The sequence below is a fragment of the Euleptes europaea genome, chromosome 12, assembly GCF_029931775.1.
Source record: "Euleptes europaea isolate rEulEur1 chromosome 12, rEulEur1.hap1, whole genome shotgun sequence".
NCBI classification, from domain to species: Eukaryota; Metazoa; Chordata; class Lepidosauria; order Squamata; family Sphaerodactylidae; genus Euleptes; species Euleptes europaea.
Genome location: NC_079323.1, coordinates 21,947,933 through 21,968,714, shown reverse-complemented (window position 1 = coordinate 21,968,714; position 20,782 = coordinate 21,947,933). Strand labels below are relative to the sequence as shown.

At 44.1% G+C, this 20,782-nt stretch overlaps 1 protein-coding gene across 2 annotated transcripts in view; it reads left to right on the top strand.

Annotated features, from left to right (window-relative positions):
* The window catches only part of SPATA13 (spermatogenesis associated 13), a 154,128-nt gene that overhangs the window by 115,565 nt on the left and 17,781 nt on the right, over positions 1-20,782 (top strand). Inside the window, exons 4-8 of one of the 2 annotated variants that reach the window (XM_056858028.1) lie at positions 3,724-3,868; positions 14,289-14,425; positions 15,142-15,321; positions 17,834-18,019; positions 19,592-19,771. In XM_056858028.1, the coding sequence (XP_056714006.1) occupies positions 3,724-3,868; positions 14,289-14,425; positions 15,142-15,321; positions 17,834-18,019; positions 19,592-19,771 (828 nt within the window). Of the gene's footprint in view, positions 1-3,723; positions 3,869-9,638; positions 9,724-14,288; positions 14,426-15,141; positions 15,322-17,833; positions 18,020-19,591; positions 19,772-20,782 lie in introns of those variants that run through there. The other variant, XM_056858029.1, reaches the window with a different exon arrangement.

The following is a 20,782-nucleotide window of genomic DNA, read 5'->3' as shown; positions in this document are numbered from 1 at the left end:
TCACTCCACATTTGGACTGGATACGACCTATAAATGGGACAAGGTGAAACAGAACTCACTTCAGTTTTACTTTTAAAACTTTCTGGTGCACTTTCATGAGTTTTGTCTAGTAGGCGTATTTTGTGTGTGTAAAGTGTCGCCAAGTCACAGCTGACTTATGCCTATCCCAGCATGGAAATAACAGTGGTCCAGTTTTACATCCCAGTCAACAAAACCTGAAATAAAAGGATGTTTTGGCTTAAAAGGGTGGCTGCACAGAATCTTGAAATTTTCTCCTACTTCATTAACTCTTCTGTTTGTGGTGGATCCTTCGCTTATATTTCCCAATAACTCTATGGTCAATTTATAATTAAAAGATGGTCTTAAGCTGAGCTCTCTAACACTGTTACTATGGATGTACGTCAGATGTTTTCACATTGTTTTATGACTTTTTTCAAGCATTCCAGCAAGGTGGGAGGTTTTCTTTCCTCTTTGCTGCAGTGTGTGTGTGTGTGTGTGTGTGTGTGAAGTGCCGTCAAGTCGCAGCTGACTTATGGCGACCCCTTTTGGGGTTTTCATGGCAAGAGTCTAACAGAGGTGGTTTGCCATTGCCGTCCTCTGCACAGCAACCCTGGTATTCCTTGGTGGTCTCCCATCCAAATACTAACCAGGGCTGACCCTGCTTAGCTTCTGAGATCTGACGAGATCAGGCTAGCCTGGGCCATCCAGATCAGGGCTGCTGCTATTTAAAGGAAGAAAAAAAACCTTCACACCTGTGATTCGACTGTAAATTCTCTGTTCTCATAGCTGGCATTCAGCAAGTCTGCTGAATGTATTGGCAGTTTTAAATTTCCCTTATTGCTGCATGTACATTTATGTTTTGCTGGAATTCTAAGGACAAATTCAAAAAACATGGGACTGTTTCAAAGGTGGGTACATTCTTGTTACTACTAATGTAAAAAAAAATTGTGGAATTTGCTCCTATTGAAGTTAATTAGAAATGTACTGATTCCTTGGGAAGGCAGGAGGTACAGGCTGTAACTGTGAAGCTGACATCTGAACTACAAATAATGTGAAACAATTTTTCCCGTTTGACAATTTGTGTTTGTTTCTAAACAGTGCCCACTTATTTGCTCCTGCTGAAAGCTGGGACTTATTTTCAATTAGATTTTTTCAGAATTGAATTGTTTGGTTTGATGGGGAAGTTGAAATATGGTAGTATTGGTTTGTGATGAGGCATTTATAGAATACAAATGAGGCAATTCAGGATATATCTGAAGAGTTTCTTTAAGGTCAGATTCTTATTTGAATGAAGGCAGGTGAATCAGTAGCGCACATATGCAAAGATGCCTAAGATGTATTTTTATAAATACTTTTGAAGATACTTCTTTTGTCCATTGAAAGCTCTAAAGACCCAGTGAATGCTTGAAGGGGGAAAAAACCCTTGTTAACACTTCTTTGTTTTGCATGAAAATTAATGCAGTGGGGAAACTGTGTTTCATACTGGAGTCAACCAACGCTTTCTGTGTGTGTGGGGAAGTGTTTCAGTTTTAACAAACTGTAAAACCCTGTGAGAGGAGAAAACTATTTGAACTGCATTGAGCCCTGGGTTTTATACACTGAGAACAGAGCAAGCTCAAATAATAGTCGAAGGCTTTCACGGTCAAAGTTCATTGGTTCTTGTAGGTTATCTGGGCTGTGTGACCGTGGTCTTGGTATTTTCTTTCCTGACGTTTCGCCAGCAGCTGTGGCAGACATCTTCAGAGGAGTAACACTGAAGGACAGTGTCTCTCAGTGTCAAGTGTGTAGAAAGAGTAATATATAGTCAGAAAGGGGTTGGGTTTTGAGCTGAATCATTGTCCTGCAAAAAGTATCAAAGCAGAACAATAATTCAGCTCAAAACCCAACCCCTTTCTGAATATATATTACTCTTCCTACACACTTGACACCGAGAGACACTGTCCTTCAGTGTTACTCCTCTGAAGATGCCGGCCACAGCTGCTGGCGAAACGTCAAGAAAGAAAATACCAAGACCACAGTCGCATAGCCCGGATAACCTACAAGAACCAACTCAAATAATAGCTTGAACATAGTGGCTAGGATCAGGCATAATGTGAAACTGCAGTAAATTTGTGAAACCAGGTTTCAACTAGCAGGCAATAACTCAGATCTTGATTTGCCTTGACAAATGCTTGGGGCTCCTCTGGCCCACTATTTGCTCCTCCATTGTGACCGCTGCTACCACTAGAGGACCCACTAGGCTTAGGGGAGGGGGTTGCGCTACCAGGATCCACCTCTGCTCCCCAAATCATTGAGTAGGATCAGCTACACCATCACTCGCTTGCTTCTTGGCCCTCTTTAAATACCTAGTGGGAAGCCACACCCTCTTGGCCATTTCTACCCTAGTCATGTGACCTGGAAGTACTGGGGATTGGTGCAAAGCTCTCATTGGTTTGGGAAGGTTCTTCCCGCCCCCATCCATCTGCTGTTTGCCAGATGTCTTCCCCTACCACCTGTCTGCAGGGCTGCCTCTTGCTTCTGAGGCCAACCCCACCTGCTGCTTACAGCTAGGGTTGCCAGGCCCCTCTTCGCCACCAGCAGGAGGTTTTTGGGGCGCAGCCTGAGGAGGGCGGGGATTGGGGCGAGGAAGGACTTCAAGGCCACAGAGTCCAATTGCCATAGCAGCCATTTTCTCCAGGTGAACAGATCTCTATCGGCTAGAGATCAGTTGTAATAGCAGGGGATCTCCAGCCACCACCGGGAGGTTGGCAACCCTACTGACAGCCCTGCCCCTACTGGATGCGTATTAGGTTGCATCTTTCCTCAGAAGCCACCCCTGCAGCCCCATCCCTCATGTGCACACCCTGGTTGCACTGTGGTTGGTTCGGGTGGGTGGCACCAGGCCAGCCTTACTCCTGACCAAGCAAAGGCAGGCTGGTACCATCCCAACAGCCTGGGTGGTGTTTCAAGAGGGTTGTCCTGGCTTTCTGCTGTCACCACAGAGGAGAAAAGAGGGGTCTGCGTTGTTGCAGCTGGTAAAGTCGGGTGGGGTCCTGCCACCTGACAGCTGGTATTGGCTGATGTGTGTGTGTGTGTGTGTGTGTGTGTGTGTGTGTAAAGTGCCTTCAAGTTGCAGCCGACTTATGGCAACCCCTTTTGGGGTTTTCATGGCAAGAGACTAACAGAGAGGTGGTTTGCCAGTGCCTTCCTCTGCACAGCAACCCTGGTATTCCTTGACGGTCTCCCATCCAAATACTAACCAGGGCTGACCCTGCTTAGCTTCTGAGATCTGACGAAATCAGGCTAGCCTGGGCCATCCAGGTCAGGGCGTATTGGCTGATAGTATTGGCTGATAGTGTCAGCTAATGAAAGGTGAGAGAGGTAGCAATCTGATCTGCTCTGTTCAGGCATCTCCATAGCCCAGGGAGTGTAAGAAGGTGCTGGGGAACAAGTCAGGATTGAGCCAGGACGTTTCTATATCATGTGACTAGTGGGGGGGCTGAAAGTGCATCATTCAGCATGTGTGAAAGCGCCCATCATGGCTTTGCATGACGTGTGAACGGAACCTGTGGGAATCTTTAAGACTGAAAGGATCCCTGATATCAATTTACCATAATACAGTTCAGAAAACACTTTTTTTTTTAACCTACTTCACTTCTAAATACATGTATGTTTCTTACCTGCCTTCAGTTTCCAAACAGGTTTTCTTGATAACCGGCCTTTCTATTAATTTATTTTTTTTAGCCAGTTGAACGGCCTCCAGTACCAGCCCATCAGGTTCCTCCTTATAAAGCCGTCTCAGCCAGATTCCGTCCCTTCACCTTTTCTCAAAGCACACCCATTGGTCTGGACAGAGTTGGATGCAGGCGGCAAATGAGAGCATCCAATGGTGAGTCTCCCAGGGAGCTAATGCACCTCCCCCTCATCAATCCTTGAAAGTATTATTGTAATTGTTGATAGTTACACGAAGCCACTTGTGCCCTAGGCAATAATATATTACGACATGTACCTGTAAATTCCCCCCTGCTAGGATAAAAATGAGGAGCCCTGTGGCACAGAGTGGTAAGCTGCAGTACTGCAGTCCAAGCTCTGCTCACGACCTGAGTTCGATCCCAACGGAAGTCGGTTTCAGGTAGCTGGCTCAAGGTTGTCTCAGCCTTCCATCCTGCCAAGGTCGGTAAAAGGAGTACCCAGGTTGCTGGGGGTAAAGGGAAGATGACTGGGGAAGGCAATGGCAAACCACCCCATAAAACAAAGTCTGCCTTGAAAACGTTGGGCTGTGACGTCACCCCATGGGTCAGGAATGACCCGGTGCTTGCACAGGGGGCCTTTACTTTTAGGATAAAAACATCTCAAGGGGGGTAACTTTTAGTTGGATAACTGTACAAAATTCACCTTCAGTCCTATTGAGAAATGTAGCCTATAAATGAAGTAAATAAGTAAATACATTTCTTCTTCCCCTTTTTGAAAACGAAACAATGGCAACTGTTTATCAAATTAATGGGAGCCACACTAATGCATCAATCATTGTTCAACAAGAGGTTTTTGCAATGTGTTTAATAGATTATGAGGATTTACAAAAATAAAGCGTCAGAGGAATTTCCAACACTGGGTATCCCTGGCCCTGACCAGTAATTTAAGCTGTATGAAAGAACCAACAAAAAATGGAATTAGGCATCAGGCGTGGAGTTCAAGAGTAAAAGTGTGGCAGTGTTCAGTAAGCATATTTTGTACATGATAGTGTGGTGGTGAGTGAAATGCAGATGTTTTAATATTTTTATGTGCGTCTCCTTGGGGATCCTAATGATGTAGAAAGGCGGCATAAAAATGTGAGTATGAGATTGCTGGGAGACACATCCATGATGAGCTTTGGATTGTATTAATTTTCTTAATAGCCAACACGGCTATTAAATGCAAAGGAATCAAATTATTTGCTTGCTTCATTATTTTGAATTTCACTCACTACCCCGCCATTGCCTACAAAATACTCTTGTCTTGCAGTATCACTACTTTTGGGGCTGTTTGATACAGCCCGTCTGCATTTGTCTCCTCCTTTAAATTTGCAGCAGTCATAATTACATTCTATTAAAAGATCATTGGGGCAAATATAACGACATGCAGTGTAGTTCCTTGTAGACTGAGGTCAGGGAATCCTGCCTTTGTTACTCCGCCATCAACACACTGCCTGATTTTAGGAGCATTTCTCATCTGTAAAATCAGAATAGCATCCTTTAATAGCATATCTTTATAAAGTTTTGAAGATGAACAAGGAAGGAAGACAAGAAACTTGGTTTATTTAAAATGCCATATGTTGACTGTACATGCTAACAGAAGAAACGTAATTCCTAAATCTTAGAGTGAAGTAGTTACCTTTCCTGCTACATTTACATTACATTTATTTTGCATGCTTGTGACAAACAAAATTAGTGCATTTTAGTCTGATTTCCCCTGATTACTATCCTGCCATTAAATCATACCAGTGTGCAAAACACTACCCATTGGGGGGGATTAACATTGCAGTCCTAAGCAGAGTTATCAGTGTATCTAATTCTCAACATGTATCTAATTCTCAGTATATCTAATTCTCAAGGCCTCATTTGTGGCCCCATCTGTGGATACTTAAATCCAGAGAGTGGGGGCATGGACAGACAAGACCGCTATTTCTACGAACCTGGGGGAAAAAACAGGTTTGCAGGAAAAAACCCTGAAATTAAAAAAATATATACATTGGGGAGAACAAACCCTACAAAATGACAGAACCAGCACTTGTATCTTTAAGAAATGAATGTCCTCCTGCTTAGGATGGCACTGTCAGAAACATATTTTGTCTTTGATTTATTGGTGTTCTCATGCATACGGTATTGCCACCCCACCCCCAGTTGTATCTTAGCACATGCTTACCGCGTTATCTTCAGTACCTACTTATGAATCATTTAGCAGAAGATGTTCTCTGGTTAAATGCCATCCGTTTTCTCAGATACTTGAGAGCATCCTCTCAGCAGCTAGTCATTTTTCATTAATATTGGCCTGGAAACCAACATGTGCTCTTTGCTTTAGGAATCTTCACTTCATTCAGAACATTCTCACTGTGTTATTCACTGGAAAACAATCCTGATTTGCATATATAAAGCTGGAAGAATATCAAGTACTTACACACAATGTGCTGGCTCCTGACAGATAAATTCTAGTGCCCAGGATATGTATTCAACCCAGGAGATCTCCTTTCATCTACTCCAAATGCGGGCTCGGACTGTTTTAGCTTGACACTAAATTGGGTTTTAGGGTTTGGGAGCAAATAACAAGTGTGTGTGTGTGTGTGTGTGTGTGTGTGTATGTTCCAATTCAGACTAATGCCAGGGGCTGAATTAATTCTTTCCTCCCATGCTACCCCCACAGCTGCTTTTTAGGGTTAAAACAGGCTCCCTCCCACAAACGTTGGGAGCTCTGATCATAGTAGGGGAGAGGCTGTGGTTCAGTGATAGTGCATCTGCTTGGCATGTAGAAGGTCCCAGGTTCAACTTCTGTCATTTCCAGTGTAAAAAATTAGGTAGTAGCTGATATGAAATACCTTTGCCTAAGACCTCGGAGAGCTACTGCTAGTCTGAATAGTCAATACTGTCTTTGACAGACTGATGGCATAATTCAGTAAAAGGCAGAGTCATGTGTGTGGTGATTAATGTGTCTGATTATGGAGACACAGGGTCACATGAACATACATGAAGCTGTCTTATCCTGACCATGGGTTCATTAAGATCAGTATCGTCTACTCAGACTGGCAGCAGCTCTCCAGGGTTTCAGGTCTTTCACGTTGGCTGCTCCCTGATCCCTTTAACTACCTAGGCCAGAGACGGAAACTTGGGACCTTCTGAATGCCTAGCAGATTATTTTATTTGCTGGTGCAGAAGGATAGATGGCTTTTTTTCACAATTTCACAGTTGCGTTCAAAGGATGAAGAAGCAGAGGTTTTGGAAAGAAAGAAGTATAGAGATTGCCCTTTAATGTCGTCTGGCTTCTCATTTTCCGTTTGAGCCAGCAGCACTCAGGAAGCCACATGATTTCTGTGGGGGCTTTGATACCGTTCACAAGTTGCTGCAATAGCAGCAGCACCCTCAAGGCAAGTCAGTAATGGAAAGGGGAAAATGCCCCTGTTAAAGAACCAGCATAACTAAACGGCATTGTTTCCCTTCTGAAAAGAAATAGCTCTGAGTTTTGCAAGCCATAGAGAATTTACTTCCAGTCTGAATTAACTGAAGGGGGGGGGGGACCAGTTTTAAAAGGATGATGATCCAAATGCAGGCAATGCATGAAACGACAAGCCACATGTGCACCTGAAGTTATGTATAAGAACAAGCATCCCAAAACTCTGATCTTGTGTTTGTGCCTTGTGGAACTGGTGCTGCTACTCCTAGAAAAGAAACTGCCCCATGTTGGGGAACAGCTCTTTGCAGAACCATTTCACACTCTTAATATGATCAGATTTGGTGGAGTCACTGGGCTGTGGGAAAGCTATGGGATGCCGATATCTCCCTAGCCCATAGCTGCTGTGTATTTTGCCCTTCAGAGCAAAGCGCGACAGCAAAAGGTGTGAGTGAACAATATACAGAAACTGTTTTGCTGTTATGGCTGGGTGCAAATGTAATATTTTCCATGTGGTTTTTTAAAGCCCTGCTTTCCCCACAATAAACACATACTGTTCTTCCCCCCTCCCCCATCCTGCCGCAGCCTTTGTGCAAACTGGCTCTTGGTGTGCTTCCAGCTGCACCTGCAGAAAGTGAACTCCTTTACGGCAGTCCTCAGAGGCTGAGTCTAGGGCTGTGTGTTCAGGTTCTGTGGATGCCAGTTGGAGTCAAGTGTTCCAGCTGCCCAAAGGAATTACTGGAGCCAAATAATATGCTTCTCCCACCCCCTTCGGCAGTTCTCTGAGTGATTTTGAAGCACAGTACCCACTCTACCAACTTAGCACACTATCATTTTGAGATAGTAATTGTATTGTTATTTATGTATTATTTATTTAAAATATTTATATCCCAATTTTCCTCAGGATATATCAATCATTCATTTTCTTCATATCCTGCACTGCAGGCAACATCTGCTGGGTTTTTAACCGTTTTTGATAAGGAGCAAATAGGCTGTCCCTTGCTCTACATTAAGGCTACTCCTTGTGCCCTCCGATTTAAGATGCCTTTTGTTCTAACTGAGATTCGGGATAGAATCATACAGTTGGAAGGGGATACATACAGGCCATATAGTCCAACCCCGTGCTCAATGCAGGATCAGCCTGGAACATCCCTGATAAGTGTTAATAGCCGCTGCTTGAAGACTGCCAGAGAGGGGGATCTCGCCACCTCCCTAAGCAGCCTATTCCATTGCTGTACTACTCTTACTGTAAACAATTTTTTCCTATTGTTCCTTTCCACTCGCAATTTAAACCCATTCTTGCGAGTCCTATCCTCTGGTGCCAACAAGAACAGCTCCCTGCCCTCCTCTAAATGACAGCCCTTCAAATACTTAAAGAGAGCAATAATGTCTCCTCTCAACCGCCTCTCCTCCAGACTAAACATTCCCAAGTCCCTTAGCCTTTCCTGGTAGGTCTTGGTCTCCAGGCCCCTGATCATCCTTGTTGCTCTCCTCTGCAGCCACTGTGTTCTGTCCTCATCTTTTTGAAACGAGGCCTCTAGAACTGCGCACAGTACTCCAGGTGCGGCCTGACCAATGTGGTGTTCAGTGGGACTATGCCTCTGTTGATACACCCCAAGACTGCATTAGCTTTTTTTTGCCACTGTATCACACTGGCTGCTCATATTCAGTGTACAGTCCACCTGTACCCCTAGATCTTTGTTACCCAGAAGTGGATCCCCCATCCAGTATGCATGCTTCTCATTTTTGTTACTCAGATGTAGAACTTTGCACGTGTCCTTGTTGCATTGCATCTTGTTCACGTCCGCCCACTTCTCTGTCTTGCTCAAATAGAGTCACTCTAACAGTAAGGGAATAATGGCTTCTGTTACTCTGTGCTATATACCCAGGCCAAACAGGTATTTCTGTTGCGTAATGAGATGTAATTCTTTCACATTTATTAAATTATAATTTGAACAGTTTTAGTCTGAAGAAAAGTCTTAGCTGGACAGCTTGCAGTGGTTGGCAGGTTTTTGCATATGGTGGGGAGAAGAATCCATCTATCCTGATGGAGCCTTTTCCTATAGCCTGGAACAAGAAGGGAGACTTACCTGAGCGCCCAGCAGAAGTCTTAATTCACACTGTGCTTCTGTAGACGAAAACCAAATCGGTGCTGTAAGCACTTAAGGCACGATTCTTCTTTGAATGTTTGCTCTTAAGTGCAGTGAGGCTGTGCATGCATTATGTAGCTGACTACTGTGAGCATGTTTGTGTGTGTGTTTCCTTTTCTGTAACTTCCTCCCTAAGGGTACCCCATGATGTCACTGAAGGCACTAAACTCACAGCTCCACTGATCCGGGGAGCGAGCTGTCTGTTTCGGAGTAGACTCTGGCCTGAAATGCACAGACAGACGCTCAGAGCGATGAATAAGCTGTTTTCTGCATTGCCAGTAGCTTGCAGCATCTCTGGGTCTCGATGTTTTTTTCTTCTCCTGGAGGAGTAAGCCTTACCTGTTAAAAAAAAACAAAAACTCCCAAGCTCTGCTGTGTGTATGGGCTTTTTTGGATGGCAGGATGGTAGCCAGAAGGGAAATGGCCCGGTTTTGGAGCCTGGAGAGCCTTCAGATAGGTATGTGAGTAGGAGATAAAGCTCTGATTATTTTGTATGGCATTTATGTTTGAAGATCTGTTACAATCGCAGGGATTGACTCGGGTATAAAATAATGTTTGCTAGCAAAGTGAGCAGTCCAGGAAAAGAGCTCGAGTGCAGTTTTCTTTTCTAGTTCTAACATTCCATTAGAGAGATAAGAATTTGCCCGTTCATGCCTGCCTATTTTCTCTAGGCAGTAAACAATAGAGAAATGGCTACAGACAGCAAACTGGCAATGCAGAATCTAAGCTGATGCTCTGCAAAAGAGGACTGAGCCCCAAATTTGTTATTGCAAATACTTGTTTTGGTATATTTGTGTATCAGAAAATCTTGATTTAACAGTGCTGTGAAAATGAGCCATGGCATGCAAATATCCCCCATATACTTTTTAGGCTGGGAGCCCTTTGCAGATCTTCATGAAAGTGATTTTCCAGCATGACTGCTATGTATAAAAGCATGCCTTTTAATCAATTTGTCGCGTTTCAGTTCTGTTTATGATTTATGCATGTTTGTGAATATTTCAGCTTTTGTAAGACCATGACTAGAAACGAGATCATGCTCTTTTAAACAAAATGTGAAATAAAAACTTTGTTAGCCTCAAATGGCTGCAAATAAAGGCAAACTTGTACTTCCAAAGTACAAAGTCCACAAGATATATATTCAACTTTTTTTAAAAATAGGGCTGATTTTTAGAAGGAAAGTCTTTAAAAAGTTAGGTCTCCTATGCCAGCAGTTACATGACTTAGGTGTTTGGGGCACGCTGTATCGTGTTGTCATCAAGAGAAGTACTCAGTCCTTTAGCAAGTCCAAAGAATGAGATGGCACCACTCTAATCTGTACAACAGTCTTATACTAAGCCTTCTCTCCATGCTTTGATGTGGCTGTGCCTATAATCTACTGAGTTGGGGAGCCATTCGTTCACTGTACAGCTGTGGCAGGCCTGATTCTGTGGGGTAGCCAGACCCACAAACCTTTCTTCTTGTCCCAGCAGGCTTCAAACCTTGGTTGCCTGGGCCACTTAGTGCTACCTATACTGGGCAGATGCATAGTGAAGAACCTTCCTACTTTTTTCTAATCAAAATCCATGCAGCCCATGCATAGAGCAAACTAGGATTGCTGTTAACTGTGATCCCCCAAAAAAGCACAAGGTTTGCATTCTCCTTGCTTCCTGAAGAATGGTTAGAGCATCCAATTTTGAAGCCACTGAAGCTCTTGTCTTTATATGATGTATGTAATCCATATCTATTAGTGTCAGCAAAATAGCTTCCTTAATGGGATTTAACAGAAGAATTTGGACTTTATTTGGATCTGTGGGTTAGCGGCTTCTCCTTTCTGTCCCAAAGCTGGATGTGAAACTTCCCAGCGTCTTTTTGATGTATGTCTCCAACACCAAAAAGGTCTTACCATCCACTTTTGGGACCAACCCATCTTGTTTGGGAATCATTTTACAAGGTTTGGTTTGCTTGGCTTTTTTGGAAATGTCCATCTTTTTCTTTCTGCTCACTGTTAACTATTAATATTATTTAATCAACTTTTCTGGGTAGGTTTTATGATAATTAAATTGTTTCAGTTTATCTCCCCCTCTTCATTTGATACGTCCAGGAATTTGTATCGCTTCTATTAGGAATGTTGCTCCAGGACTTTCAAGGCTCAAACCAGCACCACTTGTCCTATAAAGGCATGTTTTCGCACAACTCTGCGGCAGCTGCTTTTTTGGAAGTGTGCCATCTCCTCTACCCCCTGAATGAATCAGTTCCTCTTCTAGATTTGTTCTTTAAAATAGCATATATAGTTGCCAATTTTGTACTGATCAGTCTTCCTGGCCTACTTTCTTCCACAGCTTCTTGACTGTTCATCTCAAAATCTATAATTTGGATTACAGAGTCAATTGTGTTGAATATTTAAGTGATTGGCTACATGCAGATGATTGAGATCCTAGTGCGATGCTAAACGGAGTTGCAGCCTTCTAAGCCCATTGACTTCAATGGATTTAGAAGGGTATAACGCAGGGGTGGGGAACCTCAGGCCCGGGGGCCGTATGCGGGCCCGAGGACATTTTTTGTGGCCCTTGGGAGCTCCGGGAACCCTGCCGCGGAGGTGGGGCGCAGGGCGGCCCTCCCCGAGGGTGTTCCTGGGGCCACAGCTTAGAGCGCCCTTGTAGCGCCCTTTGGACCTCCTCTCACTGACTGTTGGTTGTTGGTCGGCGAGAGGGGAGGGGGAGGGACTCTTCCCCCAAGGCTGCCCCCTACAGCTGCGGCGTGCAGGAACGCTGCGGCACATTGTAAGCCCCTCTCGCTGCCTGTCGACTGTTGAGCAGCGGGGGCGGGGGAGAGGCCGGCGGCTCCCGGCGGCAGAGCATGCATGCAGGAGCCGATTGGGCTTGGGAGGGGTTTTTTTTATGGACTCTGGGGGGGGGGAGTGCACGAAGACTGGGGCCCGGTTGCTTGGTGCTCCGTGCGCTGCTGGGTGTGTGTGTGTGGGTGGGGAAGGTGGGGTGGCTGGGGCCCAGTCGCGCAGGCCGGCATGCGCAGGTGTGTGTGGGGGGAGGAGGCTTTTCTCTCTTCCTCTTTTTCTGAGGTGCTGGTGGTTATATTACCACATACTGTAAATATATAGCCATAACTTCATTGGCATTATTTACAGCTATTCCTATACTGAATTTCTCATCTTATGATAAATGTATAGAGGTGTCTGATTTGTTTTCAACCTCCAGGTGGTAGCTGGAGACCTGGCAACCCTAGCTTCTCCCCCCCCCCACCGGGAGATCTACACCTGGTATGGCCCCCGAAAGATGTTATAAATGTGCGAATGGCCCTTGGCAGGAAAAAGGTTCCCCACCCCTGGTATAACGGTTTAGGATTGCATGTAGAGGCTTAATGAAGGAGTGCCTTCACTTTTTTATTTTTCTTCAACCCTGGGCCCTACTTTCTGTTTTTGGTTCTGTCTTTTACCCAGATGATATTGATGAGAATGAAAGTCTGGGCTTTTTCTGCCTTGGCATGAGGGAGATCGCTTAGCCCTCTTCTCCAGATTAATTTCTGCTGATTACATTCTTGTATTGGAATATATTCTTTACTCTTTGAGTTCTGCAGAGTCAGTGAAGGCTTTTAACTAATTAAGGACTGGCACATTTGAGGTTTCCTTGCAGCTATCTGTGCATATAAGCAGAGGCTGGACAAACACTTGTCAGGGAGGCTCTAGGCTGATCCTGCATTAAGCAGGGGATTGGCCTAGATGGCCAGTATGGCCCCTCGCAACTCTACGATTCTATGAACTTGGGTAATTTTACTTGTAGGTTGTATTTTTAGGTTTATTTTTATTTTTTCTTTGAACATTTTGTGATATTTACATTGTTGTTGTTTAAACCCATTCTCATCATTTTGTATTCCTGGGATAGAAAAGAAGCTCACAGAAGCTAACAATAAAAAGGCTGTGTAAAATGGCACAGAGGCTTAGTTCTGGGCAGCAAAAAGAAGAGAGTTTCCTTTTATGTGCATGTTAGAAAGAGGGTGAGCCTTCCAGCACTCTGAAGAGTAAAATAATTCTTAGTCTAATCAGAGATCTGATCTATTCATATTATTATACATGATCCAGCTAAATGTGTATATAGTTGTTGTATTTTTAAATAGATTTTATAAGCTGCTTTGAGAGCCATTTATTGTTCAAAGGCACGCTAAAAAAATCTTTTAAATTATATGAACTGAGGTTGTAGACGCAGGAGGTAGAATTCTGGACTTTACTGAAGAGATTGCAAGGGGAGGACATTTTTAATGCCTCACCGTGTAAGACATTTCTGTTTATTTATTCAAACTATTTACATCCTGCCTTTTTGATGAGAAGGCCCCCAGCTAGGACCTATATGGAAAAGGACTCAAAATAATACAGAATATGGACAAGACAAGACTAGAAGCAAATGCAGAAAGGAAATCACTGCTGAAGAAAAATCACAGTAGACCAAACATTAATCAACAGTATATCTCGTCATTGCTCAGTTTCTAGTTCTTCTCTTAAACAGTAATGTTTTCTCTTTGTGAGAGGATGTAAGCAGTGATGGAGCCAAGCGGGCCTCCTTTGGGAAGTCATTCCAAGTCCTCATAAGCCCCCTAAGAAGTGCGGATAGAAAACTAGTGAGAAAGAGAGAGTTATGGTCCATTATTTCAGTGGGCTTAGAATGTTGTAACTCTGCTTAGGATTGCACTGTTAGCAAAGCCCCTTTTTACTGCATGCAAGGGACCTTTGTGTGTGGAGGAGTGTTCAGAAATATTGCCTGTCCCCCTCCAATCAGTGCAAAGTAGTACAGTCCAGAATCCTCCCAGCTCATTCTGCATAAAGTGTACATCAGCTTTTATTCTAGGTTCAAATCTCTCATGACCCTAGAAGCTGAGAATCAGGGCTCCATGCTTTTTGTGAGTGGGATTCCTCAAAAGAGAAGTATATAATTCTGGTTGTATTTAATTAACAAGTGTTACAACTAAATGCTTGTTTCCGATAAGCAGGCAGGCTTTGACTATATCTAATTTCTGCATATTTCACTTTTGTGCCAGGCACTGCAGATGATGGTGCTGAATCTTCTGCCTTAGTGGATGATAATGGCAGCGAGGAAGATTACAGCTACGAGGAGCTCTGCCGAGCCAGCCCTCGATACCTGCAGCCTGGAGGGGAACAGCTAGCCATTAACGAGGTAACACGAAGATCGCTTTTGCACGAATCTTTCCAGCTAGCTGGATAATCCCCTATTTAAGCTTTATAAAAGACTTATCAGAGCCATGGGTCCACAGTCCAATTGTTGTTGAGAATGTGCAAATTACTTAGTTAATTTATTATGGCAAGCAAGGGGAATATTTCATAGAATCATAGAGTTGGAAGGGATTACCAGAGTCATCTAGTCCAACCCCCTGCACAATGCAGTAAATTCACAACTACCTCCCCCCCACCCCCCAGTGACCCATACTCTATGCCCAGAAGATGGCCAAGGTGCCCTGCCTCTCATGATCTGCCTAAGGTCATAGAATCAGCATTGCTGACAGATGGCCATCTAGCCTCTGCTTAAAAATCTCCAGGGAAGGAGCGCTTACCACCTCCCAAGGAAGCCTGTTCCACTGAGGAATTGCTCTAAGTGTTAGAAAAATCTTCCTAATGTCTAGGCGGAAACTCTTTTGATTTAATTTCAACCCATTGGTTCTGGTCTGACCTTCTGGAGCAACAGAAAACAACTCGGCACCCTCTTCTATATGACAGCCCTCTATATGACATATAGCATTTCCTTGGATGCCACTGAGAAGCGAAGGAAAGTGGGTTGCTGCACCTGCATTGTGTCCGCACGTGAGGTGTTTTGTCCGTCGGCATTTGGCAGCCCCAGCGGAGTCTCTGCCCTTAACCTTTATTTCTTTATTTCAGCTGATCAGTGATGGGAGCATGGTCTATGCGGAGGCACTCTGGGATCACGTGACCATGGATGATCAGGAGCTCGCTTTCAAAGCGGGGGAGGTCATCCAAGTCCTTGAGGCTTCCAACAAGGATTGGTGGTGGGGAAGAAGCGAAGACAAGGAAGCCTGGTTCCCGGCAAGCTTTGTCAGGGTGAGTCAGGCAAGGTCTCTGTGCCTTTCAACACAGTTATGTGGCCTTGGGTGGCCGTTACATTGCTCCAAGCTGAGCGGTATTTTATTTCACTTCCACTGGGATATCAGGATTGCTGTGATACATTTATAATTTCATGAGTTTCCATTTTTAACTAAAACAGATCAAGCCTGTTAGAATTACCACTGTCCTGAATGTCCTACTTCTCCATTCCTTGCATTATTGGGCTGCACAATAGCTCTTTCTGTGCAATGAATGTAGATGTAAGTAGCCTCAAAGGAACCAAGCAGACATGTTAAGGGCAAGGCTCTGTGTTGTATCTGGCTCTTTTATAGAACAGAATAGAATTTTATTTATACTCTGCCCTCTCCCGGTAGGGCTGGCCTCTGGGCGGCTAACATCATTTCTTTCTTGTTGTGATTTCCAGCGTGACCAAGGAACTCTTTAGTCCAAAATGAACCCAATAAAAAGTGGAATGGGAAATCCACATCTAGCATTTTCTTTATCTGCCAGTACAGAAGCTCTTGGCATCACCTGTTTGTGTCCAAAGTTTCCCTGCGTCTCAGGAGTGGGTCCCACATTGGTTAGGTATTCATCAATAGAGGAGCATGCATATGAAGCTGAAATGAAAATACTGCCCTGGGAGGGGGCCGTTGCTCAGTGGTAGAGCATCTGCTTTGCATGCAGAAGGTCCCAGGTTCAATCCCCGGCATCTCCAGTTAAAGGGACTAGGCAAGTAGGTGATGTGAAAGACCTGTGCCTGAGACCCTGGAGAGCCACTGCCAGCCTAAGTAGACAATACTGACTTTGACTTGATGGTCTTATTCAGTATAAGGCAGCTTCATGTGTTCATGTGTTCATGTGTTCATTGTTATTTTTGTTTCCATTTCTTTAAAAAAAACCCTGCTTGTATGTTTTTGCACTTTAACATTCAAAATGTTATATCAGCTGATAGAACTGGTAGGGAAGCTATCAAGGATGGTGCGTATTTATTGCTTGTATTTTCATCCCACTCTCCATGGATTTTGGTGCTGGACCTTTATCCTTAGGTCAAGGTTGACACCCCATCCAGTAAACCCCACTGTCTCACTTCCGCTTAAAAACAATAGACACTGGTCAGTTGGGGGTAGCAGACCAAGGGTCAGAACTTGATGCCTTTTTTGGAGCAAAGCCAAAAGTTTATGTCTTTACATTTTTAAATATTTATGCATACAGAGGTGTACATGCTGTTCTGACTTCTGACCTTTTTAAAGGCATTGATCTAGTGCCAAATAAGAAAAAGGCCCTGTTCTGAATTAGGGATGCCAACAGCTAGAAGGAGAAGGTCCTGCCCTTTAATAGAGGTTTAATGGGATAGTATTTACCAGGTGATATTATTTACCTGGATGCCATTAAAGGCTTTAGCTGCCCATTTCCCTCTAATAAAGGGAGAGGACATTTTTCTCCAGGCCTGTTGGCAACCCTACTCTGAATTATTTCACAAAATGTGTTTATCATTGTTTTACATTTGATTAAGTCATGAAAAATTAACTTGCCCAGTATCATAGAGAAATTCAAGTTTAGATAGCCATAGGTAGTTTAATTTTGAGCCCTTTGCTACCCTTTCGTCCTCCTAAATGTTGTCGTTCCTGTTATCTTGTGGAATGCTGTGTTGGCAGCACATTGCATAAAGATAATGAAGCTGTACTCCTATGCATACTGACTTAGGGATAAGAACCACTGAATTTAGCGGGTGGCTTCCAAATAAACAGGCACAGGATCAGGCGTCGTCTGGCTTTGTGGATTTTGAGGCTGTATCATGCTTCTCTTTCTGTGAGAAAAAGGGGAATAAATGGGTAAAGGCTCAAAAAGGGTAATGAGTCAGTAGTTTCAGATCGGTGTCGCCCTTCCTGAACAAAGACTAAAAATCTCTGTTGCCCAATTTTTGCTGATAACAAGTGTTCATTAGCACCTTTCAATTATCATTAACAAATATGTGGTAAATCCCAAGAAACCGTATGGTAGCAAAACAGATAGATTCAAGTCCAGTAGCACCTTAAGAGACCAACAAGTTTCTACTCATGTCTGACAAAAGGAGCTGTGATCCTCGAAAGTTAACGCCCTGAAACTTTTGTTGCTACTCCAAGGTACTACTGGATTCGAATCTGTTTTACTGCAGACCAACACGGCTTCACTCTGAAACTATCCGTGTGGTAGCAGACACTGGTCTACCACTTTGTACACTGTAATCCACTTACAATGACCACTGCTAAAGCAGGGAATCGTCTATATCAGTGGTTCCCAAAGTGGGCAGTACCACCCCCTGGAGGGATTACCTAGGGGGCACTAAGGGGCAAGGGGGCGGCAGGGGGGCACTAGAGGTGGGCCCCTTGAATTGTGTTGTCGGATAGGGTAGGCGGCTCTGGGGTTGAGTTTGTGGAACCAAGGAGGTGATGGCCCGAAATGTTTGGGAACCACTGGTCTAGATGGCACAGAATGCAAAGTCTTAACCCCGTCCCTTAATTTTTCAAAGTTGCGAGTCAATCAGGAGGAACTTGCCGAAAACAGTGGGAGCCTTCAGGGTGAGGAGCAAAATGCAGATCCTGGGAAGCAGCGCCAAAAAATTGCTGAAAACAAGGATCAGATGAGAACAAATGTAATTCAGGAAATAATGAACACGGAGCGGATCTATATCAAACACCTCAAAGACATCTGTGAGGTAAGATGCTAGACGCTAGAGAATTCTGAAGGAAAGGAGGAAATCGTTTGTGTTATGAAGGGAAGCTCAAGCTTTGCCTTAAAAACAAGGAGTGGGAGGACAGGTGAAGCTGCTTATAGCATAACTGCATTTCCTCCAGGCCAACTCTGCTTAGCTTCTGAGATCCGAAGAGATCAGGCTAGCCTGGGCCATTCAGGTGTAGGGCATATGTTTATTACATTTCATGATTATGGGTTACAAAGGAAGCAAGGAACTCTTAAGCAATGATGTAACATCCATAGGACAATATTGACTCAGAATACCAATACCAAAACCTTTAATGACATTAAAGGTTTTGGTATTGACTCAGAATGTGGGCTCCCTGGGCATCCATCTTAGTGGGGCAGCTGTCAGAGACTTTTTGCTGTCTACTGCTGTTGGACCAATGTAATCCATTCAGTGAAAGCCCTGCACAGATGACCTGTCCGCATGTCAACTGACTGCATGGAGAGCCAGCATGGGCATAAGCATGCCGGCCCCGCCTGCGCGCAATCACTGAGTCATCTGCACGGTGCAAATGCATGGAGGACGTATCTGCGCATATGGTTCCTTCCTATGTCAACAATGCTTTCCAAATAGTGACGATCATAGGGAAGGAGCATATGCCCAGACATTTTCTCCTCAAGTTCACACTGTGCAGACACCTTAGCAGTTGTGCAGAGGTGGGGGCAAAGCCCGTTCTCGCTGTCCAAGCCGTTAGTCAGCATACAAATGGGACTTTGGTTCAGGGCTTCACTTCAGCATCGTCAGCCTGGGTAGCAGGGTTGCAACTCTGCCCTGCAGTGACTCTGTACCACTGGGGGTGCTGTGGATCCCACTGTGGCCGAGGTTAAGCAAATATGGACAAGAGAAGTAGATTTAGAATCATAGAGTTGGAAAGGACCACCAGGGTTATCTAGTCCAACCCCCTGCACAATGCAGGAAACTCACAACTACCTCCCACACACACACAGAGTGCCCAGAAGATGGCCAAGATGCCCCCCATGATCTCCCTAAGGTCATAGAATCAGCATTTCTGACAGATGGCCATCCAGCCTCTGCTTAAAAACCTCCAGGGAAGGAGAGCTTACCACCTCCCGAGGAAGCTTGTTCCACTGAGGAACCGCTCTAACTGTTAGAAAATTCTTCTGATGTCTAGACGGAAATTCTTCTGATTTAATTTTGTTAGGATTTTATTGTCATTTGTTGACAAGAAGGTATGAAGGAAAAGAGATGTGTAATTTTGAACATCAGGTAAGTCAGAAGAGCAATCTGCACATTTATGTCAATAAAGTTAAAGATGGACACAATTTTCAACTGTATTTTTATTGGAATTTCGTCAGGGCAGGATTGGGGAGGGAGAGAAGATAGGGTTCGATATGCAGTTAGATATGGGCAATTCTGAAGTGATGTATTTGCTTTGTACCCATGCCAAGGGGGGTATTGTACTTAACACTGGACTTTGATATATTGTACAGCCAAACAGTGACATTATTCAAACAATTCATTTTCTGTTCTGACAAATGTTAAGAGTTCTGCGGTGTCATTTCTTAGGGGTACATTCGTCAGTGTCGCAAACACACAGGAATGTTCACTGCAGCCCAGCTCATCACCATTTTTGGAAACATCGAAGATATTTACAAATTCCAAAGAAAGTTCTTGAAAGACCTAGAGAAGCAGTACAACAAAGAAGAACCCCACCTGAGTGAAATAGGATCCTGCTTTCTTCAACATGTAAGCCAGTTAATTCTGTTTTGTTTGCATGGACCATGCTCTTCTGAGTAAGGCCAGCTACAATGCAGTAACACTGCAGAATGAAATGTCAGTATAATGTGTAAGGTCTCCCTAATTTAACCATAACCCAATTTAACCATAGACACCACATGTCTAGTGAAGCATCAAATATGCGGTAGCTCGAAAGCTAGAATCAGTCTACAACCCAAAACCTAGTTACAGGCATTTAGACTGATATTCTTACACCTGTATAAAAGATTTCCAGAGCTCAAAGACATGATTGATGGGAAGAAACACCACTAATGATTCTTCTGCCACTACCTCTAGCACCGCCAATAAACCATGCTTAATTCAGTTAAACTTTCAGCTCTTTGAGGTCCATTCTCACGGCTGTTCTCCCGCCGACCCTGTACAAACTATCCCAAAGTTCATGAGGATTGCATGGGGGAAGTCGTTGTGTGAGGTGGTGGTATGTGGATGCTTTCAGCAGCTATTTCTGCCAGTGCAGCAGCACATTTGGGAATGGCCATGGTTGCAGGCATTACAAATGATTGCTGCCTGTGAATATGACAACACGTTTCCCTGCATGACTTCAGCCCCATGCATCTCTGAGGAAGAGAAAAAGCTGACTAGTCTGTGTTTAGTACCCACTGGGGAATCTTTATGAGTGCTTTCAGTTCAAGAGATTTTTTGCTGTTTAGTATACTTGTTTGGAATTCTTTCTGTTGCAAACTCCTGAGTACAACCTGTATACTATAAATTTATGTTGTGTGTATTCACTCATTTTGAGCCCCACAGGAGGGCTGCCACTCGCCACTTGGCCCCCCTTTCTCTTCTGTCTCTGGGGGCTTGGGAAAGACAGCGCCCCCTCCCCAATCCACTCACACACATTATTATTTATTTGCTTCATCACACTTCCTTTCGGAGGTTCAAGGTAGAATGCAGCTAAAAGCTATGCAGTAGGAACAGTGCAATACATATACCCAACCAAATTAGACCCAACAACTGCAC